General features: G+C 37.8%; 1 protein-coding gene across 3 annotated transcripts in view; it reads left to right on the top strand.

The window, feature by feature from the left end:
* The window catches only part of MNAT1 (MNAT1 component of CDK activating kinase), a 275,447-nt gene that overhangs the window by 101,758 nt on the left and 153,474 nt on the right, over positions 1 to 20,215 (top strand). For all 3 annotated transcript variants that reach the window (XM_069092041.1, XM_069092040.1, XM_069092042.1), the window contains exons 2-3: positions 861 to 1,013; positions 6,841 to 6,914. In XM_069092041.1, the coding sequence (XP_068948142.1) occupies positions 861 to 1,013; positions 6,841 to 6,914 (227 nt within the window). The remainder of the gene's footprint in view (positions 1 to 860; positions 1,014 to 6,840; positions 6,915 to 20,215) is intronic.

Below are 20,215 nucleotides of genomic sequence, written 5' to 3'. Positions count from 1 at the left end.
GACTTTTGGGTTCCTGTAGTACAATTTGAGCTGTTATTTGCTCTTTGCCATCCTCACTAGGACTGCTGTAAGTTGAAGTGGTATTAGTTACAGAATGCTCCAGCTTCCTACTTGTCCATCATTATCAAGCAAATAATTTTCATTCCTTCTAAGACTCATTATTGTTTGGTGTTAATGATGTGAGATAGCTTGGACAATTCTGAAGGTTTCCATTTGACTTTGCCCACAATAACTGGTGTATTAGTTTCTGTAAGAGTCCATATGGGTCCCACCTCCACAAAGACCAGGACGTTAATTTCTATAATTACCTTGATGGACCACCCAAATGTGACCCATAATAAGACCCATTAAATCTCAGTGACAATTTCATTGGCTTTTAAGGGTGTTTAGAGCACGTGTTGTGAATTTGTAGCTGATATAACACCATTGCTCTGGACCAGGTTAACAGTAGATGTTGATTTTACTGCATTTAGGTAATAAGTATGAAAGATCATATTTGAACCCAGATCCTTTGACTCCAGAGTGAGTGTTCTTTGTACTACCGAATCTAGTGTCTGTTCTAGTGCTTGATACTTTTAGGTACTGGATAAATGCTTGTTGATTTGACTTATAAATACCTATTAACCCTTTTATTCTTCACTTTTAGTTTTTATTCTATCATTGCTTCTAGTATCTGATCTTTTCCTTTCTTTAAAGTTGGACTTTTGTTTCCAGGAAATTAACCAAAATGGAGATGAAAGTTTACTAAATTTTTTTAGTCTGAATTAGATTTGGTCAGATTTCAAAAAAATTCCACAAATATGTTGTGAACATTCATTTCACCGATTTAAATGATACATTTTTCTCCCCTTCTCTCACAGGTGTGAAAGTTGTGTAGAATTACTCTTTGTGAGAGGAGCTGGAAATTGTCCCGAATGTGGCACCCCTTTGCGAAAGAGTAACTTCAGAGTACAGCTGTTTGAAGACCCTATTGTTGACAAGGAAGTTGAGATTCGGAAAAAAGTGCTAAAGATGTAAGTGTTATTCCTCCCAAGACTAAGTCTGACTGAAAGCCATTATTGATATCTTTCATAAGAGTATTTAATGACTCAGATTTAAGAAAAGTACAGTGATGAACAGTAATACAGGAGACAACTTTTGAAGTATAAGAATAAGTCCTGTAGAAATTAAGTAGAAGGGGGTGGCTAGGTGGCACAATGAATAGAGCACTGGCCCTGGAGTCAGGAGGATCTGAGTTCAAATGCGGCCTCAAGACATTTAACACAAAACTAGCTGTGTGACCTTGGGCAAGTCACTTAACCCCAATTGCCCTCCAAAAAGAAAAAAAAAATTAAGTAGAAATTTAACTTCATTCCAGGGATTTTTTGTTTGTTTTATATGGTGTGCAGATGATAATCAAATATTTATTAAATGTCTACTGTTGATCAGGCATTGTGTTAGGCACTAGGGCTAAAAATACAGTGAATGACATCAAGGAGTTTACAGTTCTAACTGGGAGACAACAAATACTTATAAATATATGCAGAATAAATGTAAAGTAGTTAGATACAAGGTTGTTTGAGAAGGGTCTTCACATAGAGTTGGTTTCTGCCAACAGTTTGAACTATCTTGAAGAAAGGAGGGATTATGTTAGGTAGAAGTGAGGAGAGACTGCATTCCAGACATGGGAGTGCATTTTAGGCATTTGTGAGTATAAAGACAAGGATAAAGGAGATAGAGTGTCCTCTGTGAGGAATGGAGAGAAGGCCCATGGCCCATGTGCTGGTCTCAGGTAGTATGGAGGGGGTAATATAATGTCCAGTGAACCTGGAAATATAGGTTGAGGCAAGGCTGTGAAGGACTTTAAAAACTAAACAGAAGAGTTTATATTTCGTTCCAGAGATCAGAGGAAACCTATAGAGTTTACTCAATAGGGGAGTAAAATGAATAGATTTGCAAGTATGTAGGATGCATTGGAGTGATAAAATACTTGAGTCAATGAGATCAATTAAACTGTTGCCTTTATCAGGGTAAGAGGCTATCAGGGTCTAAATTAAAGTAGTACTTGTATTTAGAGAGAACAAAGGTTATGGAGTAGAAATGGCAAGATTAGGCAACTGATTAAATCTGTAGAATGAGGAATGTAGAATAAGGAATGGAGGGTGATAATGCTAGGACTGCAAACCTGGCAGACTGGAAGAATGGTGATACCTTTGACAAATAGGAGAGTTTGGAAGGTGGGAAGTTTGAGGGAGAGAAAGAATGAGTTCTGTTGTTTTTTTTTTTTTCTGTTGGTTTGAAATGTCTATGGGATGTCTAGTTTAAATATCTAATAGACAATTGGTACCAAGGCATTGAACTTTAGGAGAGAAAGTCAGATTGGACATGTATATTTGGGAGTCAGCAGAATAATAATAATAATAGTAATAGTAGTAATGATAAATAGCGTTTATGGAGTGTTCTAAAGTTTGCAAAGCACTTGAAAAATATCTCATTTTATTCTCACAACAGTCCTGGAAGATAGATGAGGAAAGATGAGGAAACTGAAGTAGATTGAATTCAATGACTTGCCCAGGGTCACACAACTGCTGTGTTTCTGAGACTGGATGTGAACTCAAGTCTTCCTAACTCCATGTCAGCTGCCCCATATAGCTGTATAGAAAGGATAATTATACTTATGGGAGCTGAAGAGGTCACCATAAATTTTATTTTTAAAGAATCAAGAAAAACATCCTTTTATTTTAAAGAAAACAATCCATTTTCTTTATAATATTCCTTTAAAAAAATTTTATGTCTTCAACATTCATTTCCACAAGATTTTGAGTTCCAGATTTTCTCCCCATCTCTCCCCCCCCCCCCCCCCGAAATGTATTATGATTACCCCTTCCCCCAGTCTTCCCTCCCCTCCATCACCTCCCCCTCTGATCTCCCTTCCCATCACTTTCTTATAGGGCAAGATAGATTTCTATACCCCATTGCCTGTACATCTTATTTCCCAGGTGCATATGAAAACACTTTTTAACATTTGTTTTTAACACTTTGAGTTCCAAATTTTCTCTCTTCTTCCCTCCCCACCCAACCCTCATTGAGAAGGCAAGCAATTCAGTATAGGTTATACATGTGTAGTTATGCAAAACACTTCCATAATAGTCATGTTGTGAAAGACTAAGTATATTTCCCTCCATCCTGTCTCTACCGCATTTTTCCATTCTCTCCTTTGATCCTGTCCCTTTTCGAAAGTGTTTGCTTCCGACTTTCCCCTCCCTTCTATCATATCTGTTGCCCCCCCTCCCCCCATCTCCTTCACCCTACTTTCCTGTAGGGTAAGTTATCCAATTGAGTGTGTATATTATTCCCTCCTTCAACCACATCTGATGTGAATAAGGTTCACTTATTCCCTCTCACCTCCCCCCTCTTCCCCTGCATTGTAAAAGCTTTTTCTTGCCTCTTTTATGTTAGATAATTTGCCCCTTTTTAAGTTTACCTTTTCATGCTTCTCTGGAGTCTTGTATTTGAAAGTCAAATTTCCTATTCAGCTCTGGTCTTTTTATCAAGAATGCTTGAAAATCTTCTATTTCATTGAATATCAATTTTCTCCCTGAAGTATTATACTCAGTTTTGCTGGGTAGGTGATTCTTGGTTTTAATCCTAGCTGCTTTGACCTCCAGAATATCATATTCTAGGCCCTCCAGTCCCTCAGTGTAGAAGCTGCTAGATCTTGTGTTATCCTGATTGTGTTTCCATAATACTTGAATTGTTTCTTTCTGGCTGCTTGCAGTATTTTCTCCTTGACCTGGGAACTCTGGAATTTGGCTATAATATATATTCCTAGGAGTTTTCCTTTTGGAATCTCTTTCATGAGGTATTCGGTAGATTCTTTCAATTTCTTGTTTACCCTCTGGTTCTAGAATATCAGGGCAGTTTTCCTTGATAATTTCTTGAATGAAGATGCCAGGCTTTTTTTTTTTTTTATCATGGCTTTCAGGTAGTCCAATAAATTTAAAATTCTCTCTCCTGGATCTCTCTTCCAAGTCAGTGGTTTTTCCAGTGAAATATTTCTTCTTGTCTTCTATTTTTTTTGTTCTTTTGATTCTGTTTTACAATTTCTTGATTTCTCATAAAGTCATTATCTTCTATTTGCTCCATTCTAATTTTTAAGGAATTATTTTCTTCAGTGAACTTTTTGACCTCCTTTTCCATTTGTCCAGTTCTGATTTTTAAGGCATTCTTTTTCTCATTGACTTTTTGAATCTCTTTTGCCATTTGGGTTGTTCTGTTTTTTAAGGTGTTATTTTCTTCAGTATTTTTTTTTTTGGTCCCCTTTAGCAAGCTGTTGACTCATTTTTCATGATTTTCTTGCATAACTCATTTCTCTTCACAATTTTTCCTCATCTTCTCTTAATTGATTTTCAAAATTCTTTTTGAGCTCTTCCATGGCGTGCAACCAATTCATATTTTTCTCGGAGCCTTTTGATGTAGGAGCTTTGACTTTGTTGTCTTCTTTTGATTTTATGTTTTGATATTCTTTGTCACCAAAGTAAGATTCTATAGTCTGAGTTTTTTTTTTACTCCATTGCTCATTTTCCCAGCCAAATACTTGACTTTCCAACTTATTGTCAAGTTAGGACTCTGCTTCCAGTGGGGGTAGGGATGAGTATACTGTCCCAGGCTTCAGGGGTTTTGTGAAGTTGTTTTCAGAGCTTCTTCTAGGGACCTGTAAATTTTCAGCTCTTCCTAAGGTGGTATGATCAAAGGAGAGGTGTTTATTCTTCTCCTGGCCTTTGTTCTGGTTTGTGAGTGACCACAAGCACTGTTTTCTGCCTTGGAACTGTGAGGAGGACTCCCTCTCCAGCACAGCTATAACCTCCGCCACACCAGTGCTCATCCTCACCCCACGACCGCCACCTAGGACTGAGACCCAGATCCAAGCAGGGCAAAGAAAGAGAATCCTGCCTCAGCACCAGCAAAGAGATCCCTGCAGTCAGCCTCTGATCTGTTGCTCGATTTCCCTACTGTCTGTGGGCTGGAATATGCAGAAGCAGCTGCCGCTGCTGTTGCTACTGCTCCCACCATTGCGGCTGCTGCTGCTACCACTGCTACTGGCGGTATTAGCACCTCCACTGCCCCAGGCCTGGGGGTGGACCGTGTTCCTTTCTCACCCAGGTCCCACAGAGTTTTCCCACTGACCTTCTATGCTGTCTGGCCTTTGTGGGCCGAAAAGTCTGGAAACCACCACGGTCGCCAATGATTCAGTCCCCTGAGGTCTGCTTCAGCCCTGTCTGCTGGTGCAGCCTATGCTGGACTGCACTACTCTTCCAGCCCAGTGTGATAGACCTTTTCTGTTGACTTTCCAGGCTCTCTTGGACTGAAGACTTGTTTCACTCTGTCATTTTGTGCATTCTACAGCTCTAGAATTTGTTTAAAGTCATTTTTTACAGGTTTTTATTGGGGTTTGGGGCACAGCTCAAGCAAATTCCTGCTTTTACACCCCCATCTTGACTCCACCCCCTAATATTCTTAATCTACTTGTAATTATAATAGAAAAAACTTATGCTTTTAAATTTTGGTGTGCATTATGTATACTATTGGGCAGAATCCAGAATATAAAGGACTTAGAATACCCCCAAAACATTTAAATAAATTTATTTAGCTGGTTCTAGGGGTCCACTGGAATTTTTTGAGCAGGGGAGTGAAATGATCAGACTTGTACATTAGAAACATCATGTTAGCTGTGGATGGACAGAACAATTTGGAGCTAGATACTAACTAACTACTAACTGCCCTTTGTTCACTCATGAGAGACAGAATTGCCCAGTGTCTAGTAAGCTTACCTGGCAGCCAGGAAGACTCAATTCCAGTCCTGTTTCTGATACATCCTGGCATTGATCTAGGGCAAATAATTGTTACATGATTCCCAGTACTCTGGGGAATTCTTGAAGACTAAGTTATAGAAAAGGTGCTGACCTCATTGGTAAAAGGAGTTTCCTCATCTGGGAGTTAATTACACTAGTGAAATCACAGGTCCAGTCTCTTTTTATCATTTATTTACCAAATAAAAATTGAGTAACTAATACATGCAGAGTACTATGCTAGGTGCTATAGGTGATACTAAATGGAATACAGCATGAATTCTTCCATATGGGAGTTTTTAGTCTAGTTCCCACCTTATAGTTTAGTCCTTAAGCAAAGATTTTTTTCCCCCATCTAGCCCAATATAGTAATAGCATTTTAAAAATTTCCTTGTTCAAAACAAGCTATACAGCTTGTCCTTGAGAAAGAAGAGAATTGATAATCCTTTGTATTTTCCAAAGATCAAATTTATTGCAATCTTAATATCTTACATTTATTTATATTGGACCTAACAGTTTACAAAATACTTTAACATATATTATTCCATTTGATCTTCATCATAGCCCTGGGAAAAAGGAAGGGCAAATATTGTTATCTCTGTTTGCTCATGAGTACATGGCAACCCGGAGCTTTTAAGTGGCTTGCCCAAAAGCATAGGTTTTTGTGCTTTTAAATCCAGAGCCCTTTTTTATTCTGTCATGCATTTAGGCCCAGGCTCTACTCCCTTAAACCTATTATTTTTCTTTCTTAAATCTTAAAATGTATTTTCTGTGCTGTATAGCATACTCTTTGCTTTTTTTTCTCTAATTTGTCGAAGAAGTTGATTTAGCATCATGTAATTCTCAGACCCTTATTGACAGAGTTGGAGAGGATCTGTCCTTTTTGCTACAACAGTGTTGTATATAGAAAACAATACTTTGTCTTTGAATAATGTAAGAACTAAGAAAAAAGTAGTTTGATAAACCTGAAAGCTGGTGATGTAATAATTGTTATTTCTTTCCTCTCTTAAAGATATAACAAAAGAGAAGAAGACTTTCCTAGTCTAAGGGAATATAATGATTTCCTGGAAGAAGTAGAAGAAATTGGTATGTTTTAATGCTTGCATTTTTTATGTAATATGTCCACAAGACCATATGCTTTTATCCTTCAGATGCTTAGGAGAATATCTCATCTGTACTTTTTTAGCAGGATTTTTTGTGGTAGTAGCTGTTTATCTAATTACTTTTTCTTTGTTCTTTAATCATGTTAGTCAAGTTTGGGGGTGATTATATTTAAGTAATAAACATTTTCTTAGTGAAAAGCATGATAAATGGAGGAAGTACTCCTTTCAGAACTGCTAAGGGAAGACCTTTTGTACTGTACTGATGTTATGTTGTTGTTCAGTTGTTTCAGTTATGTCTGATTCTTTGTGACCCCTTTTTGGGGTGTTCATGGCAAAGGTGGTTTATCATTTTGTTTTTTTCTAGCTCATTTTACAGATGATTAAACTGAGACAAGAAGGGTTAAGTGATTTGTCCAGGGTCACATAGCTAGTAAATGTCTGAGGCTAGATTTAAACTTGGGTGTTTCAGACTCCAAACCTGATGCTCTATCCACTGTGCCACCTAGCTGATCTGATGTTATATTAGAGAATATTAAATAAAAAACAAGCCAAAAAATCGAAATGTTTACTCCTAAAGTCATAGGATCATACTGTGGGTTAGAGCTGGAAGACGTCTGTCTGCTTTTTTTTATAGATAAGGAAACTGAAGCCCAGGGAAGTTAAATCTATCATTTTTAACCTTTGAATAACAAACTTATTGTTTAAATGACTTTCAGGTCACTAATCTTGTATACCATAATAGTAAGATTTTATATTATTACACAGGTGACCAGAGGCTAGAGAGAAGCTTTGGATCTTATCTTTCTGATCTGACTACTTGAAGCAAAACTTGTTTGGTCATGGTTTTCAGGGAATTTGTATTTTTTTTCTTTTTTCAATTGTTTGAATTTTTTCTAATATTTCTTGTTGTCTTTGGGAATCATTAAGATTTGTTTACTCATTTTTATTATTTTTTTTTACCACCTAATAGTATTTTATTTTTTTCCAATTACATATGAAGATAGTTTTTAAAATTTGTCCTTTAAAAAAGATTTTGAATTCCAATTTTTTTCCCTCCCTCCATCCCCTTCCCACTCCCCAAGACAGCAAGCAATCTGATATAGTCTGTATATGTACAAGCATATTAAATATATTTCTACATTAGTCATGTTGTGAAAGAAGAACCACAACAAAAGGGGAAAACCATGATAAAAAAAAAATCTGCCCCAAAAGAGAATATAGTCTGCTTTGATCTGTACTGACTCCATAGTTCTTTCTCTGGATGTGGATAGCATTTTCCATTATGAATCTTTTGGAATTGTTTTAGATCATTGTTATTACTAAGAAGAGCTGAATCTTTGAAAGTTTATCACCCAATGTTGCTGTTACTGTGTATGATGTTCTCCCGCTTCTGCTCACTTCACTCAGCATCATTTCGTGTGAGTCTTTCTGAAATCTGCCTGCTCATCATTTCTTATAGCACCATGGTATTTCATTACATTCATATGCCATGCCTGTTCAGCCATTTTCCAGTTGATGAATACCCTCTCAAATTCTAATTCTTTGCCCATCACAAAAAGAGCTCTATAAATATTTTTGTACATGTAGGTTCTTTTCCATTTTTTATACTCATCTTTATTTTTCAAATATTCTCCTACTTGAGTAAGGTTTTCCACTTTCTGTTCTATATTCTTCTCTTCCTCTAGTTTTTCCTTTTAGAGCTCTTGTTTCAATTCTGATTCCATTTTAAAAATTTCTTGTTCGTCTTAGGTACTCCTGTAGTACTTCCTGGGAATCAAGAAGATTCGGTTCACGTCTAGCTTAGAACAGAAAATGAAAAACCCTACTAAGTAGGGGAATCCTTGAATCTCAGTCCTTGTGACCAAGCCATGGTTTTTTTAATTTTTTCTTTGTGTATCTAGTTGTCCTTTTGATGGAGTTAATCTCTTCTTCTGGGTTGTCTTCTGGGTTTTTCTTAAATAATTATTTTTCTTCATTGTATTTGATGTCTCCAACTTCAGCTTCCAAATTTGAATTTTGCTCCATGGCCAAGCTCTTTCCTCTTCTGCTTTTTTTTTTGGAGGGCAACTGGGGTTAAGCGACTTGCTCAAGGTCACACTGCTAGTTTTTGTGTTAAGTGTCTGAGGCCAGATTTGAACTCAGGTCCTTTGACTCCAGGGCTGGAGCTCTACTCACTGTGCCACCTAGCCAACCCCCCCCTCCCCCCCCATCCCCTTCCACTTCTTGGATAAGGTGGTTAGGACCTGTCTGATACTATTGTGGCTGTATTCTGGATTATGCTTATTTCTGGAAATAATTTCCTTCCTTTTTCCTCAATCTTTGTTTTATCTATCTTCTGGTTTTCCACTCTAGTGTAAGATTTAGTCCCTTTTTGTCTCTCTTTGCAGAATCGCCAACAGCCTGCAAGAGAAGCTTTTATCTTGATTTTTTTTCCCTCACACTGACAATAAACTGGTGATGGTGATGATATCCAGATTCACTTGAGAAGCCCCACTTAGATAGTCATTATCGAACCTGATCTCAGATCTCCTGAAAGTAGTTGAGTAAAGCCCTGTCTGTTGCTGTGTTCATAGTATTACTAAGAGTGGAGAGGTAGGCTCTTTTTTTTCCACTATATGCCAGTTTCTTGGAGTCACAGGTAAGAGGTGAATCAGGCAGACACCAAAGGTAAATGAGCAGCCCAGAAAAGGACCTGACAGCCCTCACACCAGAGGTATTAGTCTTCCCTGCACACCTGTTATTTAACGTGGAAAGGGTACAAGCCAAGACTAAAGTGGAAGGATACTTGGTGCATGATTTTTTGTTCCAGGAAGATTGGGTACTCACTGCAGCCTCTGAAGCTGAGATGCAACAAAGTATGGATTAATTCTCTGCTGCTTTTGCTAATTTTGGCCTGACATTTAACACCAAAAAAACCCACAGGTTCTCCACCAGCCAGCACCACACTATGTGGTACTATCTGGAATGGTAATGGAATTTAAAGATCCCTTTGTATTGGCTTGGTTTTCGGGTCAAGTGTTAAACTTCAGAGTTTGTGAATCCCACTTGTGGGATGGACTTGTTGACGTGAAGAGAGGGGCCTGAACTGGGAGGAGCTGTTGCTGTGGAGAGAGAGGCCCAAGGAGGGGCAGAGAGAGAGGGGGGGTAAGAGGGGGGGTAAGACGGGGAGGGAGACACAGAGAGAGAGAGAGAGTGTCAGAGAGAGAGACAGAGAGAGTCAGAGAGAGAGAGAGACAGAGAGACAGAGAGAGACAGAGACAGAGACAGAGAGACCAGAAGAACTTTTGGGAACAGCATCGTGGAGGTAGAGAAAGAGAGAGAGACAGAGACACAGACACAGACAGAGAGACAGGGAGATAGAGAAAAAATGAATTGCTGGGGGCCAGAGTTGCTGAGAGAGAGAGAGAGAGAGAACTGTTGGCTGAAGCCACCCTGATTGCTGAGGCCTAGTTGGAGCTGCCCAGAACTTTTGAGAACTGCCATCTAGAGCTGCTGAGAACTGAGGAGGCATGACTGTGGTGCCAGTATTTTTTCTGTCTGTATTGATGTTACTTTGCCAGATTCATCTGCTGGTAAAGGACAGTGCTGTTGTTGCAGAGGTCTTGGAACCTTACTGTTGGAAACTTACTTGGAACCTTACAGGGTTCAGAAGCCCTGAAGGAGGATTTTCTTATTTTATGTTTACAGAAATCCCTGAGGAGGGTCTTGCTGATGTTTTCAGAGGTCCTGAGACTCTTCTGTAGGCAGAGAGTGAATTGATGAGGAAGCTTGGCAATGTATATCCTGGCTTTGTTTGTTAAGCTTTGTCTTCCCAGGAACAGGAATTGCTGAGAACTTGCCTGGGGTCAAGATGAAGAAAAGACCTCTCCTTGGGTATTGAATTCTGTGATGATATCTTAACCTTGTTGTGACTTAGAGGTTGATAGCCTTTGTGCTCTCCTTTGCACCTTTGAGAAAATGCTTGTTGGTAACTGATGATAATTGTAATATAGTTGTGATCCTGGGGTGGAATACTTTGATTTTTGTGCTTTGTGACTGACCAAATGTATTTTGTTTATCATTGGAAATTAATCTCCAGTTGAATAGAGAGAAGACTTTGTGATTGACTAAATGAATGTATTGTCTAGGGGTGGAGTTACTTAGACCTTAGTGCTTTGTGATTGAATTGAGTACTCACTAAATTTGAGGACACATGGTGAATGCTGTATATTGATTTTCTGTGAATGTTTTGCCCTAATCTGTCACTGATTAAGTGAAATTTGCTATGCTCATAATCCAAACCTGGAAGTTGCTTGTGCTTGGTGTTACACCATCCATTACAGCAAATGGAGAAATTTTGACTACTGTGGATAAGATCACTTACATTAGCAGTATACTTTCCAGGGATGTCCACATAGACGATGAGGTTGACACACTGTCAAAGCTAGCTCAGTGTTTTGGAAGGTTTTCAGAAGGAAAGTGTGGGAGAGAGGAGATGTTAGACTGACTACCAAACAGAGCTGTTGTGTTGACTTCATTGTTGTATGCCTATGAAACCTGTGCTATTCCAGGAAACTGAATCACTTCCATTTTAATTGTATTAGAAAGATTCTGAAGCTCACCTGACAAGATAAGGTACTGGACACTGAGGTCTTTTTCTTGAGCTAAGCTGCCAAGCATTCAAAGTCTACCACAGAGAGTGCAACTCCATACTGGCTATGTTGTTTGAATGCCAAATGTACACTTGCCTAAAAAGACTATTTTATGGAGAACTCATGCAAGGCAGGTGCTCACATGGTGGTCAGAAAAAGCAGTAAAAGGACATTGTCAGGGTCTCTCTCAAGAACCTTAAACTGATTGTATGAAATAGGGGACTCTGGCAAAGATCCAACCAGCATGGTGTGCCCACATCAACGAAGGCACTGTGCTCTATGAGCAAAGCAGCAGCTCAAAAGAAGTGTAAGATGCACAAATTTCTAGAATTCACCCTAAATGTTCACATGGAGTATTTGTGTCCGACTTGTCATAGAACTTTTTGAGCTCATATTGGTCTCATATGCCCCAGTCAGACATACTGTACCTTGACTGCAACATGGTGATGTCAGTTTGGTCCTCTTGGGAAATGAAGGATAACAACCGAGTTCCCTGGTTTTGTTTTTAGTTTATGTTCCGCCAGGCCGGGGCTTTGAGGGGTATTTTTATAGTCTTCCACATTCCCATTCTTTCTATGCTCAGCAACCCCATTGACTTCTGGCCCCCTGTTGGCCCTTATTTGCACTGCAAGCTCCAGACTCCTTGAAGCATCTTTCCTAGAGTGTTCATGCTCGAGAGTATTAATGAGGTCTCCAGCTGGCTTCTTACTCCCTTGGCTGGACCTTTCTCCCAGTGCTCATTGACTTCTGGCTGCGTTTTTTGTGTAATCCTGGCTTGGGAAGATGGTCTTATTGTTTTGATTTCAGTGAATTATTTGTTCAGAGAAATGAAAAAATTTGCCTGTTCATGTCCTTAGTATTTTGAAGACTCAGGTTTGCTTTCTTGGTATACAGTTATTCAACTTTATGTGAAGCATATAAGGTTGTTTTTTTCAAGTGTTTGCTTGTTTCAGACATTTCTAAACTTTTTGGGGAAACCCATATTTAAAACATATCTATGGTAAGACTTCCTTGACTGTATTATATTATGATGGACAATGAACCTTTTTTTGCATAGATGTGATTATTATTCAACAAATTAAATAAACACTTTAATTTAGTATCTGCTATATGCAAAGACCTAGGAAACACATAATATATTTCTAAGCCTTTTAATCTAAACCTTTAATTTTCTTGGCATTTCTTCCCTGCCCCCATTTTGAAAGTTGAGACATTTGTGATATATGCAGAACAGAAATGTCCAAGAGAGATCAACGACTCATCTTTTCACTGCTATAAGCTTGATCTCAGGGGATAGGAGTAGACTAAGGAGTACCCAAGTGATTCTAAGCATTCTTTTTTTATCTTTTTTTTTATTAATTTGTTTGTTTCCTTTTAGTTTACAGGATTCAATTCCACAATTCCTTGAGTTTCACATTTTGTCCCTCTCCCTCCTCTCCCCCCCATGGTGGCTTATAGTGATCCTAAGCATTCTTTAGCAAAACAGTCTCCTAGAAAGAACTATGGAGTCTGAATGCAGATTGAAGCATACTGTTTTTCACTTTTTTTCTTCTTTCTTGTGGTTTTTTCCTTTTGTTCGGATTCTTCTTTCATAATATAATGTGGACATATGTTTATTTTTTTTATTTTTTAAAGCAATTGGGGTTAAGTAACTTGCTCAAGGTTACACGGCCAGTTATTTCTGGGTGTGGTGCTAAGTATCAGAGCCCGGATTCAATCCCAGGTCATCCTGACTCTGGGGCCAGTGCTCTTACTCACTGGGCCACCTGGCCGCCCCTAAGAAATTAGGGTTAAGTAACTTGCTCAAGGTTACACGGCCAGGTGTTTTCTGGGTGGGTACTAAGTGTCTGAGCCCAGATTGGATCCCAGGTCATCCCAACTCTGGGGCTAGTGCTCTTACTTGCTGTGCTACCTGGCCGCCCCTGGACATATGTTTATTATAATTGTGTATATATAGCCTTTATGTTCAATTGCCTGCTGTCTTTGGGGGAGGGAGGAGAAGAGGGAGAGGGAAAAGTTTAGAACTCAAAATCTTATGAAAGTGAATACTGAAAACTAAAAATTAATTAATTAAAAACAGCAGCAACAATAAAAAATCCCCTAATCTTTTAGCTTCATTTATGTATAAAACTCAAATTATAAATTAGCACTGGAAACCACCCTTTTAATGTTAATGGGCCTCTGGATTATTGCTGTCTCTTATCTCCAAGATTATATCTATACCAGTATTGTACAATGGAGAATATGGTAAAGTTGGAGCATTTATTTCCCTGTTGGTACTTGGTTTTTCATCCTCTTTGACCCAGCTATTCACATCAGTTTTATAAACAAGACTGACAATACTGACTCATCCAGAAATTACCAGGTACAAAAATAGAAAGAACTATAGCTTTTATCATACTTCCCCCTCCTTTTTTTTTTCCTGGCACTGACAGAGATTTTTTGCTATAGTTATGTTGGATAACTCATGAACATTCTTATACCTTCCCCAGGGATTTTCTCAAAGTTTTATCCTTTCTTCCATAATAACTAGATCACTATATGCAGAGAACGCTTATTCAGTCTTAAAAAGCTAAGAAAGCCTCAAAAGTTATGATTGCAAATGTAGGATTTGTCTAACAGCTTTGAAAACTGCTATTTTACATTATACCATTAAACCTTTCAGAAAATAAAATACTTTTTTCGTCTTTCAGTAGTTATCTAAAGGATGACAAGAAAAAAGAAATAAACTATTTTTAAAGTAACTGAATGGAAAAGAGGGATCAAGGCAAGGGTTTGAGGTTTCCTTTGTTTTTTTTTTTTTTTTAAAGCAATTGGGGTTAAGTAAATTGCTCAAGGTTACACAGCCAGTTATTTTTGTGTGGGTGCTGAGTATCTGAGGCTGGAATTGATCCCAGGTCTCCCGACACTGGGACTGATGCTCTTCCTCACTGCGCCACCTGGCCTCCTCTTCCCTTTGGTTTTTAGCTTCTAGGGAAACAATAGAAATGGATCAGATTAATGGCACAGGTAAGGGATGTGACCTTAGGAAGAAGGAAAAGAACATGTGACAACCTTAAGAAGTTCTGACAAATGACCACCATCCGATTACCTCATTCTTCTTGACAAAGTAGCAGATTAAGTCATCTCCTATAAGTGCAGGAATCAGAGCACTGTTGAGGGTTTGAGGAACAAGGAAAGAATCTGGACCAGTTGTTGTGAATAAGGTTATAGATAATGCCTATTAATTCTCATTAAAAAGTATGAGTTGGAAAATCTGTGGGAGTGGGAATACCTGTGTCCAAGTCTCATTTATGACAAACTGATTTTGAGATACTGGACAGTTACCCAACCTCTCAATACCCTAGGCAACCCTCTAAAGCTAGAAACTGGAGAAAAGATGCTGATGTCTTGATCAATCAAGCTCCTGACCAAGAGCTTCCTTCATCAATTAAGTCATAGGTCTAGTTAAAGAATATGAATAAAGGGGGCAGCTAGGTGGTGCAGTGAGTAAAGCGCTGGCCCAGAGTCAGGAGGACCTGAGGTCGTTTCCGGCCTCAGACACTTAACACCCACACAAAAAAACTAGCTGTGTAACCTTGGGCAAGTTACCCAATTGCCCTCCAAAAAGGCAAAAAAAAAAAATGTGAGTAAAGACATTGAAGTAGATATTTAAATATTTTTAAAAGTAATTTTCCTTTCTGTCAATGATTAGAACAAGAGATTTCTAAATAAGTAAGTGCATATATTGGAGGCATGTGTGCAAAATTTTTTTATTAATGAGGTATATAATCAGAACAGTTTGGAAACCATTACCTTTGAAAACTCACTGCCTCTACCTTTCATTTGGGAATGCTCTCTTATATCACGGCATCTCTTGTATTATTATTTAATCTTTTATGTGTCTAAGAGACAGCTAGATGGAACAGAAGAACACTGAGTTTGAAGTCAGGAAGACCCAAGTTCAACTTTTGTCTTAGATACTCACTACTTTATGACCATAGGAAAGTCACTTAACCTCTGTTTGTCCTAGTTTCCTCAGCTGTAAAATGGGGATAATAACAACACTTAGCTTGCAGGGTTGTTTTTGAGAATAAAACAAGATATTTTTAAAATACAGTGCCTGACATGTAGTAGAAGCTATATAAATGCTATTTCTTTTATCCTTTCTAAGTCTTAATTAACTGCGTTCCTGATAACATTTCTTCCTTTCTCTATCAGGACCTCCATTCATCAGTTATCTTCATCAGTTCCTGAAACTTCAGTCTCTCACTCCACTGGTCTTTCCCTGCCTATACACTTGCCAAGATCTATAGGGTCCTGATGAAATGGAAATAAAAACAAAACTACTTTATACATTACTCTAGAGCCATCTAGGTAGTGTAGTGGATAGTGAACTGGAGCTTGGTTCAGGAGTCAAATATAGCTTCAGACACTTACTTGCCATATGACCTTCAGTGATTAACCTCTCTTTGCTTTAGGTTCTTCATCTAGAAAATGAGGATAATAGCATTTATTAGCATTAATAGCATTTATTTATTAAAGGGTTGTGTGGATGAAATTAAAATCTTTTTAAAGCACTTTGCCACCCTTGAAGTGCTATGTAAATGCTATTATTGTTGTTGCTGTTTTTATTATTACCCCTTCAAACTAGTGTTTTTTATCTCTCCTATTTCACTGCCTATTTTCTTAAGTGAAGCCTTTTCAAGTCCTGTTCCCTGAGGCTTTATAAGCCTCTTCTTAGCTTCCCTAAGAGAACAACTTTTCCCTTTCCGATTTCATGTAGTACTTTGTACTTTTCCTCTTATATTCTTCTATTATTTTGTATATTAGTTGTCTATGTATTTTGTAACTTCCTTTTAGACTATAAAGTCCTTAAAGCAGACCTGTCTTTTGTCTAACCCATGCATTCTTCTTGTCCCTGCTCAGTGTTTTGAACACATTTGACACTTTAGATGTTTTTATAATTGAATTTAATTTAGATTTTTTTGTGTGTGTGTTTAGAGAGGCAACTTGGCATAATGGATAGAGAACCATCCTCAAAGCCAAGAAGATTTGGATTTGAGTCTTGCCACTAACACATACTTGTGTGGCCCTGGGCAGATCACATAACCTTTTAGTGTTTTAAGAAACTCTTTAAACCTGCAGAAAAGTTGCTGATCTGCCTTGGTATGATGGTGGTGGGGGTTTCCTTAAATGAGAGTTCCCCATATCAGTCAAATCACATGTCTGGTCTCTATCTTTGTTTTTTGTTTATGATCTAAGTTTATTGTGGGTGGTTGTTTTGTGTTTTGGTTAAAAGAAAAATAATTTTTTAATGTATTAGTTTTTATAGAATTAAAACATATTTTTAGTGAGTACAAAAAAAACTGAACGTGAAATAAAGGGCACAAAACTCCACAAAGAAGACATAGTGCAGACATTACTGATATTTTTAGGTAGTTTAACATATGTTTTTAATGCATTAGAGTGTTTTAATCAGTAATCAAAGGCCAGATTTTTTGTGAATTAAATTTTATTCTGTAACTATATACAAATAAGCTATATAAATTATTAATTTAGAGGATTATTATAAAGTTATTATGAAATTAAATTGTTTTGTTAATACAGTTTTGAAATGTAGTTACTATGCCTTAACTTGCATGAACTTGCAATTTAAAAAGACAATTTCTCCCCTCACCTCAGATGAGTTTTTATGATTTTGAGCATCTTAGATGATCACATTCTTTTGGATACATTGGTTTTTGGTACATTTGGGTACATTTATATAATTGATGTCTATTAAAACAAATCAAGATAATTTTATTAGTGTAGCATAATCTGTATCTGCTGCTTATATGTGGGAATTTTGCTTGTTAGTATTTCTGGGGTTGTAGATGGATGTTCATTGGTTCATGAAAAGGAATTCACGTGTGTGTATATGGAAAGTCATCAAAATTGGTTCTTTTTATTAAACAGAAAGGAAAAAACTTCTGTTAATTCAGCTTTCTAGAGCAAGATGTGATTATTATTATTTTTTCAGTATATAATATTCTGAATCATGTGGATTTGTGGTTTATCTGTTTAGGGCAGTGCTTCAATCTTACTAGCCTAAAAGTGATATTTCTTGTGGAAAAAGTTCTTATTTTATAAAACGATTTTAAAGAAATAGGAATGAATTCATTTTGAAAGCCCTCTGTGCTTATTAAATGGTGAAATAGTCTTCATCTTGACTCTGATAAAGTAAACTTTTTCTAAAATTTGCTGGAATTGCGTTTTAACATAGGAATGACGTATAACTCATCATATGTTATTGATTATTTATGTCATTGTATCTGTGTTTGTACATTTTGAAAGTTGGTATATGTATTTATTTTTTTTCAAATGCTTTATTAGCTTCTGATTTATATCATTAATTTCCACCAGATTTTGAGTTACAAATTTTCTCCCTGTTTTTCCCCTACCTACCGCCCCAAAATAGCAGTCCCACAGGCTATCCCCTCCTCCAATCTGCTCTCTCCCATATCTTCTCCCATACTCCCTTAGACTTTTTCAGTAGGGCATGGTGGATCTCTATGCCCCAGTGCCTGTATATCTTCTTTCCCAATTACATGTAAAATAGTATTAATAATAGTATATCTGTATCTATCTATCTATCTATATAATTTTAAACATTTGATTTTAAATCTTTGAATTCCAGATTCATTCCCTTCCCCCATTGTCACCCACCCTTATTGGGAAGATAAGCAATTCAGTATAGATTGTACATGTGTAGCTAATGCAAAACATTAACATAGTAGATATATTGTAAAAGAGTGACTATATTTCCCTCACTCCTATCCCACCTCCCACTTGTTCTATTCTATAGAATTGAATGCTGCTGGCTTGCCGGGCTGTCCTCAGCGGGAGGTTAGCTTCTCTGTGTCATTTTGTGGGTTCTGCAGCTCCAAAGTTTGTTCAGAGTCCCCTTTTTACATGGATTGGGGAAGGTGGAAGCTGGAGCCATGCGGAAGTCCTGCTTCTACTTCGCCATCTTGACTCTGCCCCCTAGGTATATGTGTTTAAATCATAAGAAGTGCTGACAGCTGTTTTAGTTGGAGCTCAGATTGTAAATGTGATTTTAGGCCATATTCCTATGTGACTATTCTCAGCAGTAGCTCCCCAAATTTCAGTTTATTAATTGTTAAGTATAAGAAACCTGAAAAATTATAGCTCAGAAGAACTAGCTTTCCTCCTGATTTTGATAAAATTAAATTGTAAGGCTTTGTAAAGCCACACACGAGCAGCTTTCCAGAAGAATGCTACTGTGAACAGCTTTTAAGGTTCTGATTACACAGTATAGTGAACACTCTATTCAGTAACAAATCAGAGCAAAACATTCACAGAGAATCAAGGTACAGAATTCACAATGACTTATCACTAAAATGTCCACATTGTTTTCCACCAAAGTGGTCACAATAGTTTTCAGCAAAGTACAGTCATTTATTAACTCAATCATTCAGTCATCCTTAAGGCTTGCCTCCTTAAGGGTCACAAAATACAGTAGTCAAAGTTCTCCACTCATGGGGCACACTAAGTTACAAATAAGTCACTATTCAGTCATCATTCACTACTTAATACCCTCTTAAGGGGTAGTGGAAAATCCACCCCTTGGTCACAAGTAAATCTCAATCTTCTCAGTTAGTACACAATATCCAAGTATAGCCTTCTTTCAGTTTGACTTGAGGCTAGCCCTTGGTTTCCATGGTTCCTCTTCCATGGTCTCAGCTCCAACTGTTACCTGGATTCAAAGGCAGGCAGCTCCCAGTTCTTTGTCCAGTAACTTGTCCAGTTCTTCATCCAGTTCCTGTTCCATATTGAAGCTCACAGTGTCCGGTCCACCTCAAGTCCTTCATACTTCCTGTTTCTGGGAAGATGAAGCTTAATAGAGCCACAATAATATTCATGCACATTGCCGGCACCATTATCAATTCACTATCTGCCTGTGGAATCAACTCAGACCCACCAACAAGGTCTAAAAACTCAACACAAATCATCAACATAGAAATCAATACAGACCCACAAACAAGGTCCATGAGGTCAGCACAAATCATCAGTAAAGTCCCAGGACCTCCAAAACTTACAACCAGAAAATCCTCTTTCAGGGCTTCTGTACAAAGTATCATAAACATCCACACAGACAGAGCAGACAGTGCTGGGATACCACAAGTTTTTTCCTTCTTGACTCTGCCACCACAAGAGTCTTCTTCTCAGTTCGTGCTGTCTCTAGGACTGGGGCTGTCCTTATATAGTCATTAGCTTCTCCCCAGGAGTTCACAAATTCTAGGGTTCACAAGCTGTGGAGTTCACACGTTCTGTTTCTTAACACACTGATACAAGGTGTTAATTCAATAGCTGAAACAAGGTGTGAACTACTTCTGTGCTTGCCATTACAGGGTTTGACAGAGCTGCTTTTCAAAGTAAAGATTTAGTTTTCAAGATAATAAAACTAAGAAGTTAAGGCCAAATGGCATAAAATGTAGTGGACATTTGACTTTTATTTAGTGAGCATGATCAATAGAGTGATGCCAAAAGTGAGACTTTTAAAAACTTGAAGCATTTTTAGATAATTACTTTCTGCTGTGCTTTGATAGCCTCTATTCTAAAGGTATACAGTGTATGCACACAAAACTTGTAAGTGAAAATTAACCAGTAT

The sequence above is a fragment of the Petaurus breviceps genome, unplaced genomic scaffold (assembly GCF_028583685.1).
Source record: "Petaurus breviceps papuanus isolate PSGF00001 unplaced genomic scaffold, PetGlider_PUasm1.0 189, whole genome shotgun sequence".
Lineage (NCBI taxonomy): Eukaryota > Metazoa > Chordata > Mammalia > Diprotodontia > Petauridae > Petaurus > Petaurus breviceps.
The sequence above is the reverse complement of the archived record's forward strand: the minus strand, read 5'-3'. Positions and strand labels throughout refer to the sequence as shown.